This window comes from Arachis hypogaea, chromosome 10, assembly GCF_003086295.3.
Source record: "Arachis hypogaea cultivar Tifrunner chromosome 10, arahy.Tifrunner.gnm2.J5K5, whole genome shotgun sequence".
NCBI classification, from domain to species: Eukaryota; Viridiplantae; Streptophyta; class Magnoliopsida; order Fabales; family Fabaceae; genus Arachis; species Arachis hypogaea.
Window position 1 is genome coordinate 112109243 of NC_092045.1, and position 23175 is coordinate 112132417.

The 23175-nt window shown below is 41.6% G+C and overlaps 2 protein-coding genes across 2 annotated transcripts; one reads left to right on the plus strand and one right to left on the minus strand.

Annotated features, from left to right (window-relative positions):
• The first annotated feature begins 10803 nt into the window (after positions 1 to 10803).
• Positions 10804 to 14353, plus strand: LOC112716637 (putative SWI/SNF-related matrix-associated actin-dependent regulator of chromatin subfamily A member 3-like 1). The gene is made up of 3 exons (XM_025768590.3): positions 10804 to 12250; positions 12548 to 12830; positions 13366 to 14353. Exons 1-3 carry the CDS (start codon positions 10919 to 10921, stop codon positions 14175 to 14177), a joined length of 2427 nt encoding a protein of 808 aa, XP_025624375.1. The 5' UTR covers positions 10804 to 10918; the 3' UTR covers positions 14178 to 14353.
• Positions 14354 to 14648: 295 nt separating this feature from the next.
• LOC140175773 (uncharacterized) lies at positions 14649 to 19886 on the minus strand. Its single transcript, XM_072204326.1, has 3 exons — positions 19591 to 19886; positions 18537 to 19263; positions 14649 to 14771 (listed from the first exon to the last, which is right to left on the minus strand). Exons 1-3 carry the CDS (start codon positions 19884 to 19886, stop codon positions 14649 to 14651), a joined length of 1146 nt encoding a protein of 381 aa, XP_072060427.1.
• Between the last annotated feature and the right edge of the window lie 3289 nt (positions 19887 to 23175).

Here is a 23175-nt window from a genome sequence, read left to right on the forward strand (position 1 = left end):
CATTGCAAGCCGCTAGTCAGCATTGACGGCACACATCTGTATGGGAAGTATGAGGGAACGTTGCTCATCGCGATTGCACAGGACGAGAACTCCAACATTCTACCTGTCGCATTCGCACTAGTAGAGGATGAGAATGCGGAGTCCTGGACATTCTTTCTCTCGCACCTTCGACAGCACGTGACCCCGCAGCCCGGTCTGCTGGTTATATCGGACAGGCACAACGGCATCAAGGCTGCGCTTGAGGCTCCTGACGGAGGTTGGTTACCGCCACTGCGTACCGTGCATTCTGCATACGACACGTAGCGGCTAATTTTGCCCTTACCTTCAAGGGCAAAGACGCTAGGAGGCTTCTAGTGAATGCGGCATATGCGAAGACCGAGGTTGAATTTGATTACTGGTTTGATATTCTGCGATCTGAAGATCCGGCGATGTGTGAGTGGGCGAACCGGATTGATTACTCCTTGTGGACTCAGCATCGTGATGAGGGGCGGAGATTCGGTCACATGACGACGAACATCTCCGAGTGTGTGAACTCAATCCTCAAGGGGGTCAGAAATCTCCCTGTAGCATCCCTGGTGAAGGCAACATATGGTAGGCTTGCGGAACTCTTTGTTTGCAAGGGGAGAGAGGCTGAGGCCCAGATGGAAACCGGACAACAATTCAGTCAGCATTTGCTGAAGTGTATTGAGGCCAACTTGAAGACGGCCAGGTGCTTCACGGTGATGTTGTATGACCGGGATAACTCCGAGTTCACCGTAGCAGAGACCACTCCGACTGGTTCTTTCTCCTTGGGTACTTACAGAGTATCACTTGCCTCTCAGACATGTGACTGCGGGTACTTCCAGGCTCTTCATTTCCCGTGTCAGCACGCACTTGCATGCTGTGCCTACTCACGGGTCACCTGGACCTCTTACGTTCACAGCGTCTATCAGATTAGCTCGGTGTTCAGTGTGTATCAGATGGGATTCACACTTCCGATCTCGGAGGGCTTCTGGCCACCTTACGACGGGCCCACGGTGATTCCGGACCCTGACAAGAGGCGTGCGAGAGAGAGTCGTCCTAGATCCACTAGGATACGGACGAATATGGACGAGGCAGATCCGAAACGACCAAAGAGGTGCGGCCTATGTCGCCAACCCGGACCACACGACGTAGTTGCCCACAGGTTGGAGGATCGTCTCAAACAGGGCGCCATTAGTGGGCATGTTGTTAGTGTTAGTATTATTTACATTTAAGTTTTCCTGTTAGATGCAATGTTTGAGCACGTATGTAACTGTTGATCTTTATACATTGTACTTTGATTGTTGCGAGTAGTAATGAATATGTTTTCTTTCATTATGAGTACTGCTACATGTTCCGTAGATGCAAAATTTAATAAGTAAAAATAAACACTAAACTGTTTCATGATTCAATGATTCTAAATAGTTAATGTCCCACAACACAAATAACAAATAACATAGGTAAACAGACTATAACACAACAAGAAAAGTACATATCACTATCATACATGATTGAACCTTAGGGAACATAATACATGAAACGTGAATCATCTAAACAGATGCGAGCCAGTACCACAGCGACGGGCTACCCGTGCCCTCTGACCTCAGCGGATAAACGGCTCCTCATCCTCGATGTCATCCCCATCCTCCTGTGGGGCAGGCTGTGCAGGTGGCGTAACATGCAGGGGTGCCGCCAACGGCCCTGCGACAGACTCTGATGCAGCGGTGAAGGCGGATGGAGGGGTACCTCCAAGACAGAACTAGTGACCAGCGGATGAGGATGGAGGCTCATTCAGATCAACATCTAACGGGGCCTGTGTGCCTGAGGTCTGACCACCACTGCGGGGAGTCACGTCCCCCTGCATGATGGCGGCGATCTTCTCTAGGAAGCGTGGACTCCCGAAGTCCCCAACAAGCGTGTCTGACCCAATAAAGTCTGACCATTGTGATCCTGAGATGCGCCAAGGTGTACCCCCCTGCTCAGGCTGGTCATCGGCTGGCACACCAACGAAGTAATGTCCAAGAGGGCCCGATCCAAGTCCAGCGTCACCTGTGTCAGCCCCGTCACCCATCCCTGTACCATACCACTCACCTCCATGACTGCCATCGTGTGTGCTAGTACCAGCAGCTGCAACAGCCCCTGAACCACCCCCGCCAACGTGCCCATGCTGATCGTCGTCGTCATCCCCATGGTCAGCACGCCCCCTCGCCCTACCTCCCTGGACTCGTCGTCCGCCTCTAACGGGACCGGCGTCGTAATCATCGTCCATAGCATGATCAGGCCACTACACTCACGCTGGAAGGGTGTAACGTAAATACACCAAACTGAAAATCGTTTCAGCAATAAGCCAGACGCTATTGTTATGTAATTCGAACCAGGGTGGTTCGAACTACAAACGTGAGTAAATCGAACCAGGAAGGTTCGAATTAGGGGAGAGGAACTTTGAATGTAATTCAAACCTCGGTGGTTCGAACTCCATCCCTATGTAATTCGAACTAGGCTAGTTCGAACTATAGGCAAGTGTGCAACGTATGTAATTCGAACCAAGCTGGTTCGAATTACCCTCGGCGTGCTCCTTCATAAATCGAACCAAGGTGGTTCGAATTAGGGGTGATTCGGCTATATAAGGAGTTCGAATCACCCTCATTCAAACTATTATTCCTCCCCCCTACCCCACAAAATCTCAGAGAAAACGACCCAGATTCTCTCCGAGGAAGACCTGAACGGAATACTCTGCTGATGGGGGATGATCCGGCACGGTTATATCGCTTGGACAAAGTCGCTCATATAGCCGGGGTCATCAACGAGGAGGTTAGTACGGAAATATTTTTGATTCTAGCGGTATTTGTGCCTTAGTGGTTTTGCATGTGGGTTAGATGGTGGTTTATGTTAGTGGTTTATGTAGGTGGTTTATGTGAGGGGATTATGTTGGTGGTTTATATTAGTGGTTTAAGTTAGCGGTTTAAGTTAGTGGCTTATGTTAGTGGTTTAGGTTTGTGGTTTAAGGTAGTGGTTTATGTTAGTGGTTTAAGTTAGTGGTTTCTGTTAGTGGTTTATGTTGGTGGTTTATGTTAGCGGTTTTTGCGAGTGGTTTATGCAAGCGGTTTATGTTAGTGGTTTAGGGTAGGTGGTTTTCGTTAGTGGTTTTATGTTGGTGATTTGTTTGACTTGTTTGATGGTAGTTGTTTTACGCTAGCTCTTTTATGTAAACCGGTTTAGTGAAGCTGTTTCTTGTTAGTGGATCTCGTTAAGCTGGTTTATGTTAGCGGTTTAGTTGTGCGGTCTATGGGTTTGTTTTCCAGTTGCTTATCTTTCATGTAATGTTATGCGGTTTTATTTAGCAGAATGGTTTGTTGATGATTTATCATGCTGCTTACGGTTGTGGTTGGTTTTTAAGCTGGTTCTAACTATGCGGTTCATTTCATGCACAGCCCCAGCGATGCATTAGGAGCATGCGGCGGCAGTAGGGCATGCGACTTGATGACAGATACGTCCCGAGACGCACACGTTTCATATGCCGTTCGGAGAGTGCACGATCACACTCCAGGACGTGGCATACCAGCTGGGTTTGCCAGTGGACGGCCGTTACGTGAGCGGGTGCCTGTCAGAGTTCCATATATACATCGAGGGCGGCCGTCCAGCCTGGGTCTGGTTCCAGGAGTTGCTCGGAGTTATACCTCCTCCCAGTCAGGTTCAGAAGTACGCAGTGAACTGCAGCTGGTTTCAGGAGACTTTCGGTGAGTGCCCTGAAGATGCAGATGATGACACTGTGCGCCGATATGGCCGTGCGTACATCATGATGTTGTTGGGCACGCAGCTGTTTGCGGACAAGTCCGGGAACCGGATTCACATCAGATGGCTTCCGTACGTAGCGAGGCTGGAGGAGCTGGGTACCTACAGCTAGGGTTCTGCAGCACTGGCTTGGTTGTACTGGTGCATGTGTCGAGTGGCGAACAGACATGTCGTCAAGTTAGCGGGCCCGCTTCAGCTACTTCAGTCTTGGATCTTTTGGCGCTTTCCTCGGTTTAGGCCTGCAGGATATGAGACGATCAGCTGGCCATTGGCCTCGAGGTACTATACTAGGCCTTCTTTATTTCAATTTGACTTACATAACTGTGTATTCATTAATAGTCTATTGCATAATCTAAACACATATTTCAGTAGATGTAACACATGTGTATGGTGCAGATGGTCAGGTTACAACCCTTCCGGGAGCGAGAAGGGTCCTAAAGTGCAGATGTGGAGGCTCAGGATAGACCGGTTACAGGACAGGGAGGTGAGTATGCTAGTTAACAAGTGTCCTTTTATAATCAAACTTTTCGAGTTGTGTCCTACAGTTGCCCTGACAAGGGTGAGTTCCTTGTGCAGTTTATATGGATGTCGTACAGTAGCCCCGACGTACTTCAGGTTGTGCATCCAGAGGTTTTGGAGCCTCGGCATATGGCGTTGTGGCGCTCTGTGACCGCGCTGATCTACTTTGCTGTCATAGAGTGGCATCAGATAGATCGTGTTCTTCCGCAGTTTGGAGGGGTACAGCCCCCTCCGCATCCCGCCCTGAACATCGACTTTCTGATGTCCAAGGACGGGAGAGGCGGCGATCGATGGTTCCCGTCTTATTTGCAGAAGTGGCATCTCCACTGGGACTCTCGTCAGGAGAGTGTGCTGAGGTTCGACGTTGTTGCCGACCCCGGACCGTCGCATGAGTTCCTTGAGTGGTGGAGTCAGCATGGGAAGAGGTTCTTGTCTCCGGGCACGCAGCTGGGGGATCCGAGAGCAGCTCCGATTCCAGTTGAGGCCTCACAGCGGGGTCCGGGGCGAGTTCCTGACATGGATCGTCCTGAGGACGTGCCGGACAGGCGTAGGGTTGAGAGGAGGATGGGTGTGGGGACACGGCGGAGCCAGCGTGAGTGTAGGTGACCTGATCATGCTATGGACGATGATTACGACGCCGGTCCCGTTAGAGGCGGACGACGAGTCCAGGGAGGTAGGGCGAGGGGGCGTGCTGACCATGGGGACGATGACGACGATCAGCATGGGCACGTTGGCGGGGGTGGTTCAGGGGCTGTTGCAGCTGCTGGTACTAGCACAGACGATGGCGGTCATGGAGGTGAGTGGTATGGTACAGGGATGGGTGACGGGGCTGACACAGGTGACGCTGGACTTGGATCGGGCCCTCTTGGACATTACTTCGTTGGTGTGCCAGCCGATGACCAGCCTGAGCAGGGGGGTACACCTTGGCGCATCTCGGGATCACAGTGGTCAGACTTTATTGGGTCAGACACGCTTGTTGGGGACTTCGGGAGTCCACGCTTCCTAGAGGAGATCACCGCCATCATGCAGGGGGACGTGACTCCCCGCAGTGGTGGTCAGACCTCAGGCACACAGGCCCCGTTAGATGTTGATCTGAATGAGCCTCCATCCTCATCCGCTGGTCACCAGTTCTGTCTCAGAGGTACCCCTCCATCCGCCTTCACCGCTGCATCAGAGTCTGTCGCAGGGCCGTCGGCGGCACCCCTGCATGTTGCGCCACCTGCACAGCCTGCCCCACAGGAGGATGGGGATGACATCAAGGATGAGGAGCCGTTTATCCGCCGAGGTTAGAGGGCACGGGCAGCCCGTCGCTGTGGTACTGGCTCGCATCTGTTTAGATGATTCACGTTTCTTGTATTATGTTCCCTAAGGTTCAATCATGTATGATAGTGATATGTACTTTTCTTGTTATGTTATAGTTTGTTTACCTATGTTATTTGTTATTTGTGTTGTGGGACATTGACTATTTAGAATCATTGAATCATGAAAAAGTTTAGTGTTTATTTTTACTTATTAAATTTTGCATCTACGGAACATGTAGCAGTACTCATAATGAAAGAAAACATATTCATTACTACTCGCAACAATCAAATTACAATGTATAAAGATCAACCAGTTACATACGTGCTCAAACATTGCATCTAACAGGAAAACTTAAATGTAAATAATACTAACACTAACAACATGCCCACTAATGGCGCCCTGTTTGAGACGATCCTCCAACCTGTGGGCAACTACGTCGTGTGTGTCCGGGTTGGCGACATAGGCCGCACCTCTTTGGCTGTTTCGGATCTGCCTCGTCCATATTCATCCGTATCCTAGTGGATCTAGGATGACCCTCTCTCGCACGCCTCTTGTCAGGGTCCGGAATCACCGTGGGCCCGTCGTAAGGTGGCCAGAAGCCCTCCGGGATCGGAGGTGTGAATCCCATCCGATACACATTGAACGCCGAGCTAATCTGATAGACGCTGTGAATGTAAGAGGTCCAGGTGACCCGTGAGTAGGCACAGCATGCAAGTGCGTGCTGACACGGGAAATGAAGAGCCTGGAAGTATCCGCAGTCACATGTCCGAGAGGCAAGTGATACTCTGTAAGTACCCAAGGAGAAAGAACCAGTCGGAGTGGTCTCTGCTACGGTGAACTCGGAGTTATCCCGGTCATACAACGTCACCGTGAAGCACCTGACCGTCTTCAAGTTGGCCTCAATACACTTCACCAAATGCTGACTGAATTGTTGTCTGGTTCCCATCTGGGCCTCAGCCTCTCTTCCCTTGCGAACAAAGAGTTCCGCAAGCCTACCATATGTTTCCTTCACCAGGGATGCTACAGGGAGATTTCTGACCCCCATGAGGATTGAGTTCACACATTCGGAGATGTTCGTCGTCATGTGACCGAATCTCCGCGCCTCATCACGATGCTGAGTCCACAAGGAGTAATCAATCAAGTTCGCCCACTCACACATTGCCGGATCTTCAGATCGCAGAATATCAAACCAGTAATCAAATTCAACCTCGGTCTTCGCATACGCCGCATTCACTAGAAGTCTCCTAGCGTCTTTGCCTTTGAAGGTAAGGGCAAAATTAGCCGCTACGTGTCGTATGCAGAATGCACGGTACGCAGATGACGGTAACCAACCTCCGTCAGGGGCCTCAAGTGCAGCCTTGATGCCGTTGTGCCTGTCCGATATAACCAGCAGACCGGGCTGCGGGGTCACGTGCTATCGAAGTTGCGAGAGAAAGAATGTCCAGGACTCCGCATTCTCACCCTCTACTAGTGCGAATGCGACAGGTAGAATGTTGGAGTTCCCGTCCTGTGCAATAGCGATGAGCAACGTTCCCCCATACTTCCCATACAGATGTGTGCCGTCAATGCTGACTAGCGGCTTGCAATGACGGAATGCCTCGATGCACGGCGGGAAAGTCTAGAAAAGTCTGTGGAAGTACGCTTGAGACTCGTCCACCTGTCCTCCAACTCGAACCGGGCTCGTCTTAAGGACCGTAACACTACCAGGCATCGTCAGCTGGACACCCAACACCCACCTAGGTATGTCGTTGTATGACTCATCCCAGTCACCGTAGATGAGGGCAATAGCCTTCTGCTTTGCCATCCAAACCCTCCGGTAAGTCGACCTAAAACCAAAGTGCGCTGCCGTGGCGTTCAGGAGCACCTTTATGCTCACAGATGCATCAGCCCTAACCATTGGCATAATGAACGCCGAAATCACATGATAATCCAAACTCCTGTGGTCACTCGAGATGGATGTGGCCAGGCAAGTGTGAGGTTCATTGTACCGTTTGACCTCCCAAATGCCCTTGCGCTTCCGGAGACTCAGTCGAATCAACCATGTGCACCCATTCCCAAACTCGGAACACTTGCCCACATACCGGCGGTGATCGGACTCCACCACCTTGTACTGTACCCCTTGCCGGATGCTGTAAGTCTTCACACTTAACATGGCCTCATCTTTATCCTGGAATTGCTGACCAACCTGGAACTCTGTCAGACCAGCAGTCCCTTCCGCATCTCTAGCTCCGAATCCAACAGCGTGCCCTAAAACCCCCTCATGCCTCATGGCGTCCAGGTCCAACGAGGAAAAATGTGGTGGATACTGCTGTGTGCCAGAGCTAGAACCACCGCCCGGCAATGCAGGCCCAGTCGCTCCAACCTCGTCGCCGCTGTCATCCTCAATCGTATCCGGCTCGACGTCGTCCTCTTCTGCATCACCCAAGACTCCGTCTCCGACGCCAACCGGTGGAACGCCCTGTAAGGCGTTCGGCAGAATATCAAAGGATCCTACCTCGTCGCCTACGTCGTCATTCAGATCAACAGCAAAAGACGGGGAGGCGACAAGTTGGACCGCTGGCTCGTACACTGGGACGGAGGAAGAAGCCACGGCAGCCCTGGAACTGGAACCAGCTGCCGTGGCTACATTGGTGGTATTCCGGTTCGAACCCCCTGAGCTGGATACCACATCAACCAGCTTTGCCAGCAATTCTGGTGTCCTCACCTCCGGAAACTGCCTCCGATAAAGAAACATGACTTGCAGGTCCTCATCACTACCAATTGTGAGACAATCATACTTCACCGTATCGTGCAGGATCGTGACTGGAATGCGATAGAAAAACTTCTTAACCCGCTTCGCACCTTCCAGGCCAAGTTTCATCGGCACAGGTCTAACAAGGTCATCATACCTTGTCGTTGGATTCACGACAATACAGAGAGGATCCTTATCCGTGAACTTCACTCCGGAACGAGTTTTTCTCTTAATGGATCCTCTGTGGTGAACCAGAACAACAAAACTCTCCTCACTAGCCATCTTACTCCATCTAATGAGACCAACTCACGTTTAGAACGGTTATATAGAGGTCTCTCTCCCACTAATTCGAACCGGCTCAGTTCGAACTAAGGTTTGTGTAATTCGAACCAGCCCGGTTCGAATTACTAAGGCCAGACTCTCTCTCTATAATTCGAACCTCCCTGGTTTGAATTATGTGCACTCAAGGTTTGAACCGACCTGGTTCGATTTATGAAGAAAATTCAGATTGTAATTTGAACTGCCCCGGTTCGAATTACTCTCGTTAGCAGTTCGAACCATATCGGTTCGAATTATATATATACAAGATCCTGCGCATTATTGAAACGATTTTCAGTTTGGCTTATATACGTCAATTTGAGATGGCATTGGCTTATACTGATTTTTTGCCCTAAAAAAAAAACAACAAAATTTATTGTATGAACAACGAAGGCCAAAATTAATAAAAGAAAATATATTTTTTTAATTAATGGTTTAGTTGAAGAAAATGGATGCAAAAGTTAAAATTTGTAGAGGAGTGGATTTTTTTTTTCAATTGGTTGGTAACTATAAAGTACGGACACAGTTGAATACACGTGTCGGATACATTTTGGACACGGTACTCGTCTAACAAGTATGTTGCTGTCCAACATTGTTTTAATAAAAATTTTTTACTCTGAATGCTTATACACACCTAAATATTATCATGCGTCAGCGTGTCTAATCATATTTTTGAAATAAATTTAAAAATAGTATATATTATTATTTATTAAAATAAAAAATTATTTTAAATATTTTATGTAATTAAAATAAAATATTAAAAATAACTAAAAAATTAATTTATGTTTTAATACTAATAAAATAAAATATCATGACTATTTATTTAAAAAATACTTTATATTATATATATATAATATTATATTATATATATATATATATATATATATGTATATATATATATATACCTAAAATTGTAGTCATTTTATTTCTATTTTTCCATACATAACCGAAGAATGGAAAAGATTTTTCAAGAGTCTCGGTCCAGAAGTACATGATAAATATCACCAAAGCTCAATACTGCAGAGGAAATTAAGTGAAGTACTCCAGACACAAAATATGGAAAGGTGTCTATAACCTCCCCCCAAAACCTATATATATATATATATATATATGCATGTTCTCGTATTTTATAAGATTTTAAAATTTGTGATTCAAAGTGTTTTAAACCGGTCCGATCTAATTTCTAAATCGTTTAAGGATTAGAACATGTTAAAACCAATAAGAACCAATTAAAGCATGCTCTCCTTGCCCCTTAGTTATGTTGTTTCTTATTATTTTAAGTGCTAATTATTAATTATATAATAAAAACATCCAATAATTTTTTTAAATATTATTTTAATTTTATACTCATTTATATTTAAATTAATTATATTTTTTATTATTCATAATTATTAATATAAATATATTAAATATATATAAATAAAAATATAGAATATTTTTATTAATTATATAATTATATAATATTTATTAATATTATTTTTTAATAAATATATATAGTATATAATAATATAATAAATATAAATTAATTAGTTATTAAAAAAATATTTATTTTAATATAAAAATAAAATTAAAAAAATTATTATAAAAAAGACTAAAATTTTATATATCTATTTAATAATAATCAGATTATAACTTATTTATTATAATTTATTAAAATTTGATTATTTTTAAAATATTAATAAATATATGTACATATATATTTTTTAAAATTTAATTTTAAATTTTATATTATTTTATATTTTTTATTTATATAAACGATTTTACCAATTTAATTAATAACTCATTAACTAAATTAATGAACCAATAAATGAATAATCTAACCGGTTTTTTTTTTTTTTTGTGACTATAATCTAACCGGTTTAATTCCGACGACTATAATTCCGAAAATTTAAATACAAAACCAAACACACTTGTCTATGGTAGAGGATAAAAAAAAGGGAGCTACTCAAATGAAGATGCAAAAAACATCTTTTTATGAAGATACTTTGTATAAAAGTGTGATTTATTGATTTGGCCACATTTCAAATAAAAACAACACTTTTATAACATATCAAAATCTAACCCTACAATCCATCATCTAAGGGTCAAAAAGAAAAATCATCACATGAAGACAATTATAATATCTTCATGGGAGTACCCACCTAAAAAAAAAAGATACACGTGGCGAAATCTTTAAAAGCAAACCTTTCAGTTTTGGTGTTTTGGAAATTTGAAGTTTGAAAATTGGATTGAGAGTGACAGAAGAAAAGAGAAGCCATGGACTTGGGAGATGAAACCGACATCTCTCAACCCTACACCCAAGAGGACGGCGACCCCCACCTCGTCGGCTTCATCAACGCCAACATCGTCGGCCTCCGCTACTACTCCGGCACCGTCAACGGCCGCGAAATGGTCGCCCTCCTCCGCGAACCCCTCAACCCTCACGACCCCAACGCCATCAAAGTCCTCAACACCCGCTCCATCCAGGTCGGTCACATCGATCGCACCGTAGCCGCCGCGCTTTCCCCTCTCATCGACTCTGAACTCATCACCGTCGAGGCCATTGTCCCCAACCGCCGCTCCAAGACCAACAGCTTCCGCCTCCTCTGCCAAATCCACATCTTCGCCCCTCTCCCTTCGTTCCCCACTGTCATTGAGCTCATCTCCGAGAGAGGCCTACACCTCATAACCCAAAACGACGCCTCCTTTACGTTATCGGAGTCCGTTGCCGTTAAAGAAACCCGCGCTGATTCGAGGTTCAAGAGTGTGGACGAGATTTTCAGGCTTGTTGATGAGAGCTTGACGGTCAAGGAGCGTGTGTCTCACGCGCTTGAGCCTCCCGAGAGCATTGTGAGGTCGAAGCTGATGGAGCACCAGAAGGAAGGGGTGTGGTGGCTACTCAACAGAGAGAAAAGCGAGGAGCTTCCACCGTTTTGGGAGGTGGGAGAAGGGGGCGAGTTTGTCAACGTGTTGACCAATTACAGCACGTGCGTTAAGCCAGAGCCTTTGAGGGGAGGGATCCTGGCCGATGCAATGGGGCTCGGGAAGACTCTCACTTTGCTCTCTCTTATTGCCCTTGACAAGGTTTCCGGTCAGAGGAAGGGAAAGAAGAGAAGAAAGATTGAGATTGGGGAGAGCAGTGCAACGCTTGTAGTGTGCCCTCCCTCTGTGTTTTCGACATGGATTTCGCAATTGGAAGAACACACTGTGCCTGGTTCACTCAGGACTTGCATGTATTATGGTGACAAGAGGGCTAAGAATGCTGAGGACCTCATGGATTATGATTTGGTGCTCACTACTTACTCTACACTCTCCGTGGAGGAGGATGACCCCGACTCGCCGGTGAAGAAAGTGGTGTGGAGGAGGATCATATTGGATGAGGCTCACACTATCAAGAATTCAAATGCCCGGCAGAGCAAGATGGTTATTAGTCTCAATGCCAAGCGGAGGTGGGCTGTCACCGGCACACCTATTCAGAATGGCTCCTTGGACTTGTTTTCCCTCATGGCTTTCCTGCATTTTGAGCCCTTCTCCATAAAGAGCTATTGGCGCAGCCTTGTGCAACGGCCTCTTAATCAGGGCCTTCAGAGCGGCCTCTCACGCCTCCAGGTATATTACAATAATAACTTGTTAGTTATCTTTATCATTGTCATCAAAGCTTTTGTTGCATTGTGTTACATTGCATACTAAGCTGCATTGTGGTACCTTACATTAGTCATTAGCCTAACCTGAATTCAGCACATTATTTTGTTTATAACATGTATTTTAAGCCTGTTCCACACATTTCTTGTGTAGTTGTGTTGATTGTTCTCTTTCTTTGGGCTGAATGAACTTCATTGATTGTTCTTATGTGTTTTGGGTTTTTGTTTCTTGTTTCTGATTGTTTTAACCGACTTGTTTGATTAGGTTTTGATGGCGGCAATTTCGTTAAGAAGAACCAAAGATAATGGATTGTTAGGGGTGCCACCAAAAACTATTGAGACTCAATATGTTGAACTTAATTCAGAAGAACGTGAATTGTATGATCGGATGAAAGAGGAAGCGATGCTTTTAATGAGGAGTTTTACCAATGGAACTAACAATTTTCCTGTTGTACTAAGTATGCTTTTGCGTCTTCGCCAAATCTGTACTGATTCAGCATTGTGCCCCAGTGATCTCGCAACGACATTCCGTTCAACTAATCTTGAAGGTATATACTCTCTTTCAATTTACTTAGTAGATTCATATATTCAATTTATAATTCCATGTGACTGCTTCAAGGTCGCCGCTTACTTTATTACAGTAAATTTACATCCTTCTCATGAAACGTAAGTGTAAACCTGAGAACAGCATCTTCACAAAATTTTAACGCATGTTGCTGAACTTTTGATCCTTAAATTTAAAGAGACACCAAACTTACCACTTGAGGCTTAGTCATAATTCCTGAAAATTACTGGCACTCCTCTGGATTAGTGCAGTATTAGAATCAGAATGTTCAACATAATTTCTTTTTATCAAATTCCAGAGTGCTCAGTGTTTTGAATCTTGGAATATGGATGAATTCGTTTTAATCTCCCTTAGAACATTTTAAAGAATATACACAGTTCTTTTCGGCTCCTGGTTTCACAATATGAACGATGTCTTGGTATGTTGACTCAGATAGAAATATCTATTTTCTTTGATAACCGAAGAAGAGGTAAAAATGCCATTTAGTATATTCTACTAACCATACTGTTTTTGAGCAGATGTTTCCAATAACCCAGAGTTGTTGCAAAAGTTAGTTGAGATGTTGCAAGAATGTGAAGATTACGAGTGCCCAATTTGCATTTCTCCTTCAGCGGACATCATTATCACCAGCTGTGCTCACATCTTCTGCCGACTCTGTATTCTGAAATCTCTACAATCCAGCAGATCCCGTTGTCCTCTTTGCCGTCAAGCTCTATCTGAATCTGACTTGTTCTCAGCCCCAATCGAGCCTTCTAAAGCTGATAGTACCTCTTCATCCTCATCATCGGATAAAAAGTTATCTTCCAAAACATCTGCTTTGATAAAATTTCTCAAAGAATCAAGAGAACAGAAGCCAACAGCAAAATCGGTAGTGTTTTCACAATTTCGCAAGTTGTTATTGTTATTGGAAGCGCCTTTGAAGGAGGCTGGTTTCAAGACTTTGCGCATTGATGGCTCGATGACAGTTAAACAGAGGGCTAATGTTATTGATCAATTTCAAGACACTAAAGAAAACGGACCGACCGTTCTGCTTGCAAGCCTTAGGGCTTCAGGTGCAGGTATAAATCTCACAGCGGCCACCACGGTGTATTTCATGGAGCCATGGTGGAATCCGGCTGTTGAGGAACAGGCAATGGATCGCATCCATCGGATTGGACAGAAAGAGGCGGTGAAGATTGTTAGATTGGTTGTTCTGGACAGCATTGAGGAAAAGATACTGCTGTTGCAGGAGAAGAAGAGGGAATTAGCAAGAGAAACATTTAACAAGAGGGGAAGTGATTCTGGTGGCATGAACTATAAAGATCTAAGTTTCCTTATGTCCATAGAATGATGGTTCGATTAGGACTTTCCTTGCTTTGGGAAGGGAGGAAATTATTTTGTTTTGCTATTTTTGCTTCTCCTAACCTCTTACTTTGGCACCCTAGTTCCGATACTAATTAAACCAAAGCTATGTTTGGTGGTGACCTACTCTTTTTGGGGATAGAAAGTCTATTATACAGTTTGCTATGACCTCGCCACTCGTATGATATATTGATATGTGAGAATTGTTAGGAAAATAAACTTCAAAAAATAATTTTAGCTACTTTAAATATAAATAAGATTTTATAGACAAATAAATTAAATAAATATTACAATAAGTTTAACATGAATCGTGCTAGTCACCCTACCTTTAGGTGAAGTAGTTTTGACAGAAATCTTCTAGGATTATTCATATAGTAATTATAAGAAATGGAGCATTACAATTTGTTGTATATATGTTTGTGTTTCTAACTTAGTCTGACATCGAACCAAACTTTGAATCTTAAGCCTTTATATGGTGGAGTGTAGGGATGTCAACAGGGCAAAGGGGGAGGATGTCTCCCTGCTCCCATCTCCATTCCCAAATTTGCTCTCTTCCGCTGCGTCTTGTGCTTTTGTGTGTAATCTACCAATCATAAGCAATTTTAACACTTGTCCAGAAAATTTGTTAAAGTGTTGGCATATTACTAAAGTTTTAATTTTATAAATTTCTTTAATATAAAATTATTAGAGTAGTATTTGTTAGAAATGAAAAAAAGAAAAAAAATAGAGACACACATGAACTAAATTTTTAAAGGGTTTATTCAATATATGTTCAAAACAAACATGTTAAGATGATAAATTAAATTTTTTCTCTTCATAAAAATATTAAAAGTTTAAATTTTTAATATATTTATTTTTTATTTATTATATAAAAATATTTAAAATATTTTATTAATAATAGTTTTATTATGTACTTTTAAGATACAAGATAGATAAATCTATTTTTAAAAACAAAGATTTCAGTTTTGGAAATTTTGAAGTTTGAATTTTAGATTGAGAGTGAGAGAGACAGAAGAGAAGCTATGGACTTGGGAGATGTAACCGACATCTCTCAACCCTACACCCAAGAAGACGGCGACTCCCACCTCCTCGGCTTCATCAACGCCAACAATGTTTGTGCTAAGTTTATTGTTTTGCAGTTGAACACACCGAAACCCATTAATCTCATGCTATGTATCGTGATCTTAACATTGAGTTTTGCTATTTTATGTTGTCATCAATCATGCAAAGCAACTAGTTTTCACCATGTCCCACCCAAAAAAAAAAAAAGAAAAAACGAAAACAATAACAACAAACAACTAGTTGTGTTTTTGCCTTAGAAGTTTTGTTTAGATTTTAGAAATATTTTAGAAAATTAAAGTTTTAATTATATTCTTAAATGATTTTCACCATCCTACTTCATGAATCATGATAATGGCTATTACTATACGGTTTAAATCTATTCTTGTCATTATAAAAATGTGGTGATAAAGATTATGATGTGAATGTTCATTCACTATGGGCGGCTCACACATTCTCAAAATTAATTACATTAAAGAGATTTAAAAGTGTAAATATTTCACCTCTATAAATAGTAAAATATAATTGTATAGTGAAATATTTCACAATAATATATACACTTTCTCTCTCTCTCTTTTTATACACAGCAATAATACTCTTTCTTTTCTTCTATTCATTGTTAATATTTCTCTTCCTCTCTTTTATGTTGCTACATATATTTTAAATATATGAATCATCTCTATTATATTGAGTAATTATAGTAGTGAATATAATATTAATACTAAAACTATCTATTTATGTTTCTTTATTTTATATCTATTTCTCTACCTTATTTATTTATTTATTTATTTTACAACACGTTATCATCACAAAGTTCTAACAAAATTTTAGAAAGACTACCGGTAACAAATTTTCATTATGTCGAAACCATCTCATCTTGAATTCAATGTTCCTGATATATCTGGAAACAATTACAATAGATACTAGATGCTAAAATCTATCTTGATTCAATGGATCTTGAAGATACCATTAAGGCTGAAAATAATACATCCCAGAAGGATATAGCCAAAACCATAATTTTTTTTCGTCGTCACCTTGACGTATGATTGAAAAATGAATATCTCACATTAAAAGATCCCGCAGATCTATGGAAAGACCTTAAAAAAGGTATAATCATGAAAAGACAGTGATACTTCCTTAAGCCTGATATGTTAGAGAAAATTTTTTCGACCTTCCATGCCTCGAATGTGCTCCTGCAGTAGCAGTATCGAGAAAAAGAATTTAAAAATATTCTGAGTTAATTTCTTGCCTTTTTGTTGTTGAACGTAACAATGAGTTACTTTTGAGAAATCATGAAGCGCGCCCAGCTGGTGCCGCCCCATTTTCTGAAGTAAATGCGGCAAATCATTACCCCAGAAGAGGTGAATGGCAAAGTTTTAGTAACGAGAAAAATTATGGAAGGAAAAGAAAGTATGTTCACAAATGATCTCACTAGAAGTGGGATATAGAAAGAAGCAATGGGCAAAGTAAATCAATTGAGGATAAATGCTTCCGTTGTGGTGGAAATGGCCATTGGACAGGTATTGGAAATGACCATTGGTCACGTACCTGTCGTACCTCAAGGCACCTAGTTGATCTTTATCAAGCATCCTTGAAAAAGGATGACAAAGGAAAGAAAACAAATTTTGTTTCAAATTATGAAAATTCCACCACTCATTATGATGCATCTAATTTTTTTGAGGATCTTGAAGAAAATATTGGCTATTTGATTAATGATGAAATAGTTTAATATGTGTGTTTGTTAAGTATGCATGTGAATAATTCTACTGTGCATGTACTTTTACTAATTTTATTATTATTATTATTTGCATATGAAGAAAAATGACAAGGACATATTGTGAAGATATTTGTCTTATGGATAGTGCAAGTTCGCACACTATTCTTAAAAGTAATATATATTTTATCCATCTTGTACCAAAAGAAGAGTATTTTAATACTATTATTGGCTCGTGATAGAATGCTCCGGAAGAGCTATAATTTTGTTTTCTGGAGGAACAAAATTTATAATAAATAATGCACTATTATCTACCAAGTCTCTGAGGAACTTGTTGAGTTTCAAAGATATTCGCCGAAATGGATATCATATTGAAACAATGAATGAGGAAAATTATGAGTATTTATGTATCACAACTCATGATTTAAATAAAAAGGTTAAATTAGAAAAGTTACCATCACTTTCATCTGGGTTGTATTATAGCAAGATTAGTGCAATTGAATCACATGCCATTGTAAACCAGAAGTTTACTAGCCCAAATGAATTCATAACTTGGCACGACCAATTGGGTCATCCGGGAACAACCATGATGAGGAGGATTATTGAAAACTCCCATGGACATTCACTAAAGAACCAGAAGATTCTTAAAACTAGTGAATTTTGTTGTGCTGCATGTTCTCAGAGAAAGTTAATTTTAAGGCCATCACCAGTAAAGATTGGATTTGAGTCCCTTGAATTCCTAGAAAGGATTCAAGGTGATATATGTGAACCTATTCATCCACCATGTGGATCTTTTAGATATTTTATGGTCCTGATAGACGCATCTTCGAAATAGTCACATGTGTGCTTATTGTCTTCTCGCAACCTGGCGTTTGCGAGATTACTGGCTCAAATTATTCAATTAAAAGCACAATTTCTAGAAAATCCAATCAAAGCAATTCATTTTGATAATGCTGGTGAATTTACTTCCCAAGCATTTGATGCTTATTGTATGGCTAATAGAATAAGTGTTGAACATCCAGTAGCTTATGTTCACACACAAAATGGGTTAGTAGAATCACTTATTAAACGCCTCCAATTGATTGCTAGACCCTTACTTATGAGAACAAATCTCCCAACTTTGGTTTGGGGCATGCTATTTTACATGCCACAGCACTTATTCGTTTGAGGCCAACGAGTTACCATCAGTTCTCTTCTATGCACTTATTCGAGTGTGCGATATATGTTCCATTGCACCACCTAATCGCACCAAAATGGGACCAAAAAAAAAATTGGAAATATATGTTGGATATGATTTTCCCTCTATAGTGAGGTATCTTGAGATACAAACTGGAGACGTATTTAAATCCCGGTTTGCGGATTGTCATTTTGATGAATCAAAATTTCCAACATTAGGGGGAGAGAATAAGCTTCCTGAAAAGGAACTTAATTGGAATGCATCATCCTTGATGCATTTAGATCCTTGATCAAGGCAATGTGAACTAGAAGTTCAAAAGATTATACATTTGTAAAGAATAGCAAATGAATTACCTGATGCATTTTCCAATACAAAGAGGATAACCAAGTCGAACATACCAGCGAAAAATCCTTGGTTTTTACTAGCATGTCGTCGGCAGAACCCACATCAACCACTATGAAGTCGATGCTTAGAGTTTTGGATCTTACCCATTTTTCGAAAGTTGTATGTAGGGGTATGAACCCTAGTGACTTTATTGGTGTATCCCCCAGCCCATATACAGTGTCAGGGTAAGCTCTTAACTCCTTCTCATCCAACCCCAGCTTATCGAATGCTAGTTTGAACAGGATGTCGGCTGAGCTTCCCTGATCCACCAGGGTTCTGTGAAGATCGGTATTAGCAAGGATCATGGTTATCACAACTACATCATCATGTCCAGGGATGATACCTTGCCTATCTTCTTTAGTAAAAGAGATGGTTGGGAGGTCGGGGGCTTTACCCACGACTTGGTAGACTTCCTTCAAGTGTCTCTTGCGAGATGACTTTGTGAGGCCGCCTCCATCGAATCCTCCCGAGATCATATGTATATGTCTTTCCGGAGTCTGTGGTGGTGGGTCTCTTCGGTCCTCGTCATCTTGCTTTCTCTTGCCATGATGGTCTGACCTTTTCATGAGATATCTGTCCAGCTGACCTTCTCTGGCCAGCTTTTCTATCACATTTTTGAGGTCGTAACAATCATTTTTTGAGTGGCTATATAGCTTATGGTACTCATAGTAGTCGCCACGGCTCCCCCCTTTGTTTTTTATGGGCCCAGGGGGAGGTAGTCTTTCAATATGACAAATTTTCCTATAGACATCAACTAGGAAAACTCGCAGAGGAGTATAGGAGTGATATCTCCTAGGCCTCTCAAGGCCGACCTCCTCTTTCTTTTTGGGCTCTCTTTCTTTCTCTTTTGATGAGTGGGAGTGCCCAGATCGCCAACTTGACTCTCAAAGTCTGGCGTTTTTTTCCATGTTGATGTACTTCTTAGCTCTTTCCTGTACATCAATCAGGGAGGTCGGGTGCCTTTTCGAGATGGACTGGGAGAAGGGGCATTCTCGGAGTCCATTTACTAGGCCCATAATTACTGTCTCTGTAGACAGGTCTTGAATCTCTAAACACGCTTTATTGAACCTTTCCATGTAGTCCCTCAAAGGTTCTCCGACCTCTTGTTTTACCTCCAGGAGGCTCGGTGCGTGTTTTACTTTATCATTCTGGATGGAAAATTGCATCAGGAACTTTCGCGAGAGGTCATCAAAGCTGGTGACCGACCTCGGGGGAAGACTATCGAACCACTTCATCGCTGCTTTCGCTATGGTCGTCGGAAAGGCCTTGCAGCGAGTAGCATCAGAAGCGTCGGCCAAATACATCCGACTTTTAAAATTGCTTAAGTGATGCTTCGGGTTGGTGGTCCCGTCGTAGAGGTCCATATTAGGGCTTTTGAAGTTTCTCGGAACCTTTGCCCTCATTATGTCCTAACTGAAAGGGTCTTCTCCTCCCAAGGGCGAGTCCTCTCTATCGCTGCGAGAGTTCCGACTTTGAAGAGCGGATTCTAACCTTAGGAGCTTTTCTTCAAGCTCCTTTCGTCGCCCAATCTCATTCCTGAGATTTCTCTCTGCCTCTCACTGATGCTCCAGCTCTTGCTCCAACTGTTCCAGGCGCCCTTGGTGGCCGTGGAACAGTCCATGAAATCAGCTGCATGGGGTTGTCCCTCCTTTTCTGATTCGCGCCCTTCAGGGGAGTTTACTTTCGGGTCTTTTACCCCTGAAGTCACTACAAGAAAAAACAATATTTGTAACAAAAAAATTGTTACAAAAAATCGAAATTTTGAAACAAAAGGATTTTGTAACAAAAAAAGGGCCGTTGCTGTATGTCCCGTTACAAAAAGTTTTTGTAACAAAAAACGAAACTGTTACAATTCAAAGTGATATTTTGTAACAAATTTTTCTGATACAAAAAACCAAAAATCATTACAAAAGTGGTAACAAATTTTGATCTTCAAGGTATTTTTGGTGACAATCTATTTTTTCCTATCATAAAATTTTGTTACAAAATGTAACTTGATTTTGTAACATTTTTTTTAGTTACAAAAGTAAAATAATTATTTTGTAACATTTTTTTAATTAACTAATATATTAACTATTTTATTAAGCAAGTCTACATGTATATAATATGTAAAAACATACATAATTCAAACATGCATCATTTAGCTAAAATTGTTTTAAAACAAAATAACATTAGTAAGTACATTGATTAGTTCTACAAGTTATATGTCTTGCACAAGTTCAACCAAAAGTTAAAAGTTCTAACATAGATTAGTGTCTCTATGAATCAAAATATTCTTGAACCCTCAAAGTAGCATGTGGTCACCATTTCAGCACTCCTATAAATAAAAAAATCCGAAACAAAAAGTTAGGTGCATAGTCAAAAGAAATATCTTGAGGCAATCAGAAATCATGTAGCAAACAAGGGTATATTTTGACACAGAAATTCGTCAAATAGAACTTGTTTGCTCAAACAACACAATGCAGTTTAATTGAGCAACTAAATAGGACAACAACCAAATAGTGAATAACAAAACCCGAAGCTTCTAGTTTCCAACAACCAAAACAGTGAAACACTTAGCCGGATAATCAATCAATTGAGCTTAGCAAAAGTTGAAAACCAAAAGTAATTAAATACCAACTCAATCAATTAATTGAATCAAAGATGAATATTGAAAACAGATTAAGATAAATTTCGGCATCATTTTAGCAGTAAATTTTCCTATTTCACAATTTCAATCAATCAATTCAAATTCCATATGAATTCTTTGACAGTTAAAAACACAAAAAATCATAATGAATTCATAGGAAGGAAGTAAATAAGCCAATTCCAGCAAGAAAACATGAGGAAACAATTAAAACCAATCCAACCAGCAAGAAGCAGAGCAGCACTCAACAGAACAACAATCAATAGTCCATCATACAGCACCCAAAATAGTAAAATGAACAAAGGTAATGGATTCAGGCAGCATTCTATTCATTGAAGTCAATAAGCATTACACTTGCAAGCAGCAGGGGCACAACAGTTTATCCATTAATTCAATAGAAAATCAATCAAGCCAAACTAAACGATTTCAGCAACAGATTTATCAATAAAATTAATCTCAGTTCAGCAACCATCATCTATTCCAACACAAACAACAATAACTCAGCAGCATTTCCTTTCTCATTGAATTTAGCAATCATTCAACAAGCAAGCAATGAGGGGGAAAAATCAGCAGCAACCAACAGTAAGTATAGAGCAGCAATAACAACTTAATGTGAGAAATTATTCAACAATAAATGCACACACAATGCAATCACTATAAACACAAGTAACTATTCGAATGGTATTTATGTCATTTCCAACAACATATTACACCAATTGAAACTATGATAACATTAAATGAATTCAAGGACTGAAACCATAAACAATTAACTTTAAAATGGATTCGATCTATGTTTAGTCTTCCATACATAGATGATGCATGTATGTTAACAAGGAACAAAACTAACTATTGATGAATATAAGAAGAGGAATATACCTCTATTTTAGAATACCGGAAACTCTGACCAATTTGCTTGACCAAGGAAGCATCATCTTCAGCTCCTACAGATAGGTGGGCAAATACAATCAGTTCAATTAAGTTTCAGGCTTCAAGCCAAACCCCAAACCATTACTCATTATCATTTATAAGAAAAAATATCATTGGCATTCAATAATTAAAAGAATCACCATGACTAAGCAATGAACAATTAAAATCAGTAAGTATTGGTGGTATTAACGCGCACACAACAACAGTACTCAACATTGGATCAATTAAAAATAAAGTTTACATTATCAGGATTCAGGACCCTGTGTTGCATTATCAAAAAAACATAAGAAAACTAAAAAAACTGTCCATTTTAAAATAGATTGTATTTGCAATGAAGAAGTCTGGGCAAATTTATTTAGAATAATGAAATTGGCAAACAAGTCCAACCTTAAATTTCCTCATCTTCAAGAGGCGCATCCTTGTCAAACTCAAATCGCTTCCAGCCCTTGCCTTTTTCTGAGTCTTGAGCAGCTGCATTAAAAAATATCCCACGAAATCAAGTTAGTACAACATGTATAAACCAGCACACTTGCACACTGTGCGATTTTTTGAATCAAATCTTTTTTCTGTTGATCGTTGGAGACATGGCAAACAAGGGCCAAAACTTCAATTCCTTTAGCCCTAAGTTTCTCTGCAGCCTCGTCAATATTTTGCTGTAGAAACAAGGAAGTTGAGTAATGAATATAATTAATTGGAGGCAAAGAGGAAGAGAAAGGGAAAAGGACCTGCTTGCGAGAAGAGATGACGACGGAACAGAGGTTGCGACGGCGAACGGCGGATCTGATGCGTGAGAAGGCATCGCGAGCTCCCTCTCTTTCTCTCTTCATGGATCTATCTCCCGGCGGTGGATCGACGGCTCTGTAGTAACGGTGTGGCTGGATGCGACGGCGGCCTCCCTCCAGCGGTGGCGATAGGGCGCGAACGGCGATGGCAGCGAGGCTGGCTCCACAGCGCTGCAACTTAAGGACGGCGAGGTGGTAATAGCTCGCAAGGATGACGTCGATAGGGCTCCTTGTGACGGTCACGGTCTTCCTTCCCTCGGCAGCGTCAACGGCGACGATGGGTTCAGTGCCGCCGGCGCAGCTCCCCCTCTCTTCCTC

Coding starts and splice junctions, on each gene's coding strand:
- LOC140175773 (XM_072204326.1), bottom strand. CDS start 19,886: ATGGACCTCTACGACGGGACCACCAACCCGAAGCATCACTTAAGCAAT. Junction 19,264..19,590: donor TTGAGGGACTACATGGAAAG/GTTCAATAAAGC, acceptor TGATGTCTATAG/GAAAATTTGTCATATTGAAA. Junction 14,772..18,536: donor AAACCAAGGATTTTTCGCTG/GTATGTTCGACT, acceptor TATGATTGGTAG/ATTACACACAAAAGCACAAG.
- LOC112716637 (XM_025768590.3), top strand. CDS start 10,919: ATGGACTTGGGAGATGAAACCGACATCTCTCAACCCTACACCCAAGAG. Junction 12,251..12,547: donor GCGGCCTCTCACGCCTCCAG/GTATATTACAAT, acceptor TTGTTTGATTAG/GTTTTGATGGCGGCAATTTC. Junction 12,831..13,365: donor CCGTTCAACTAATCTTGAAG/GTATATACTCTC, acceptor GTTTTTGAGCAG/ATGTTTCCAATAACCCAGAG.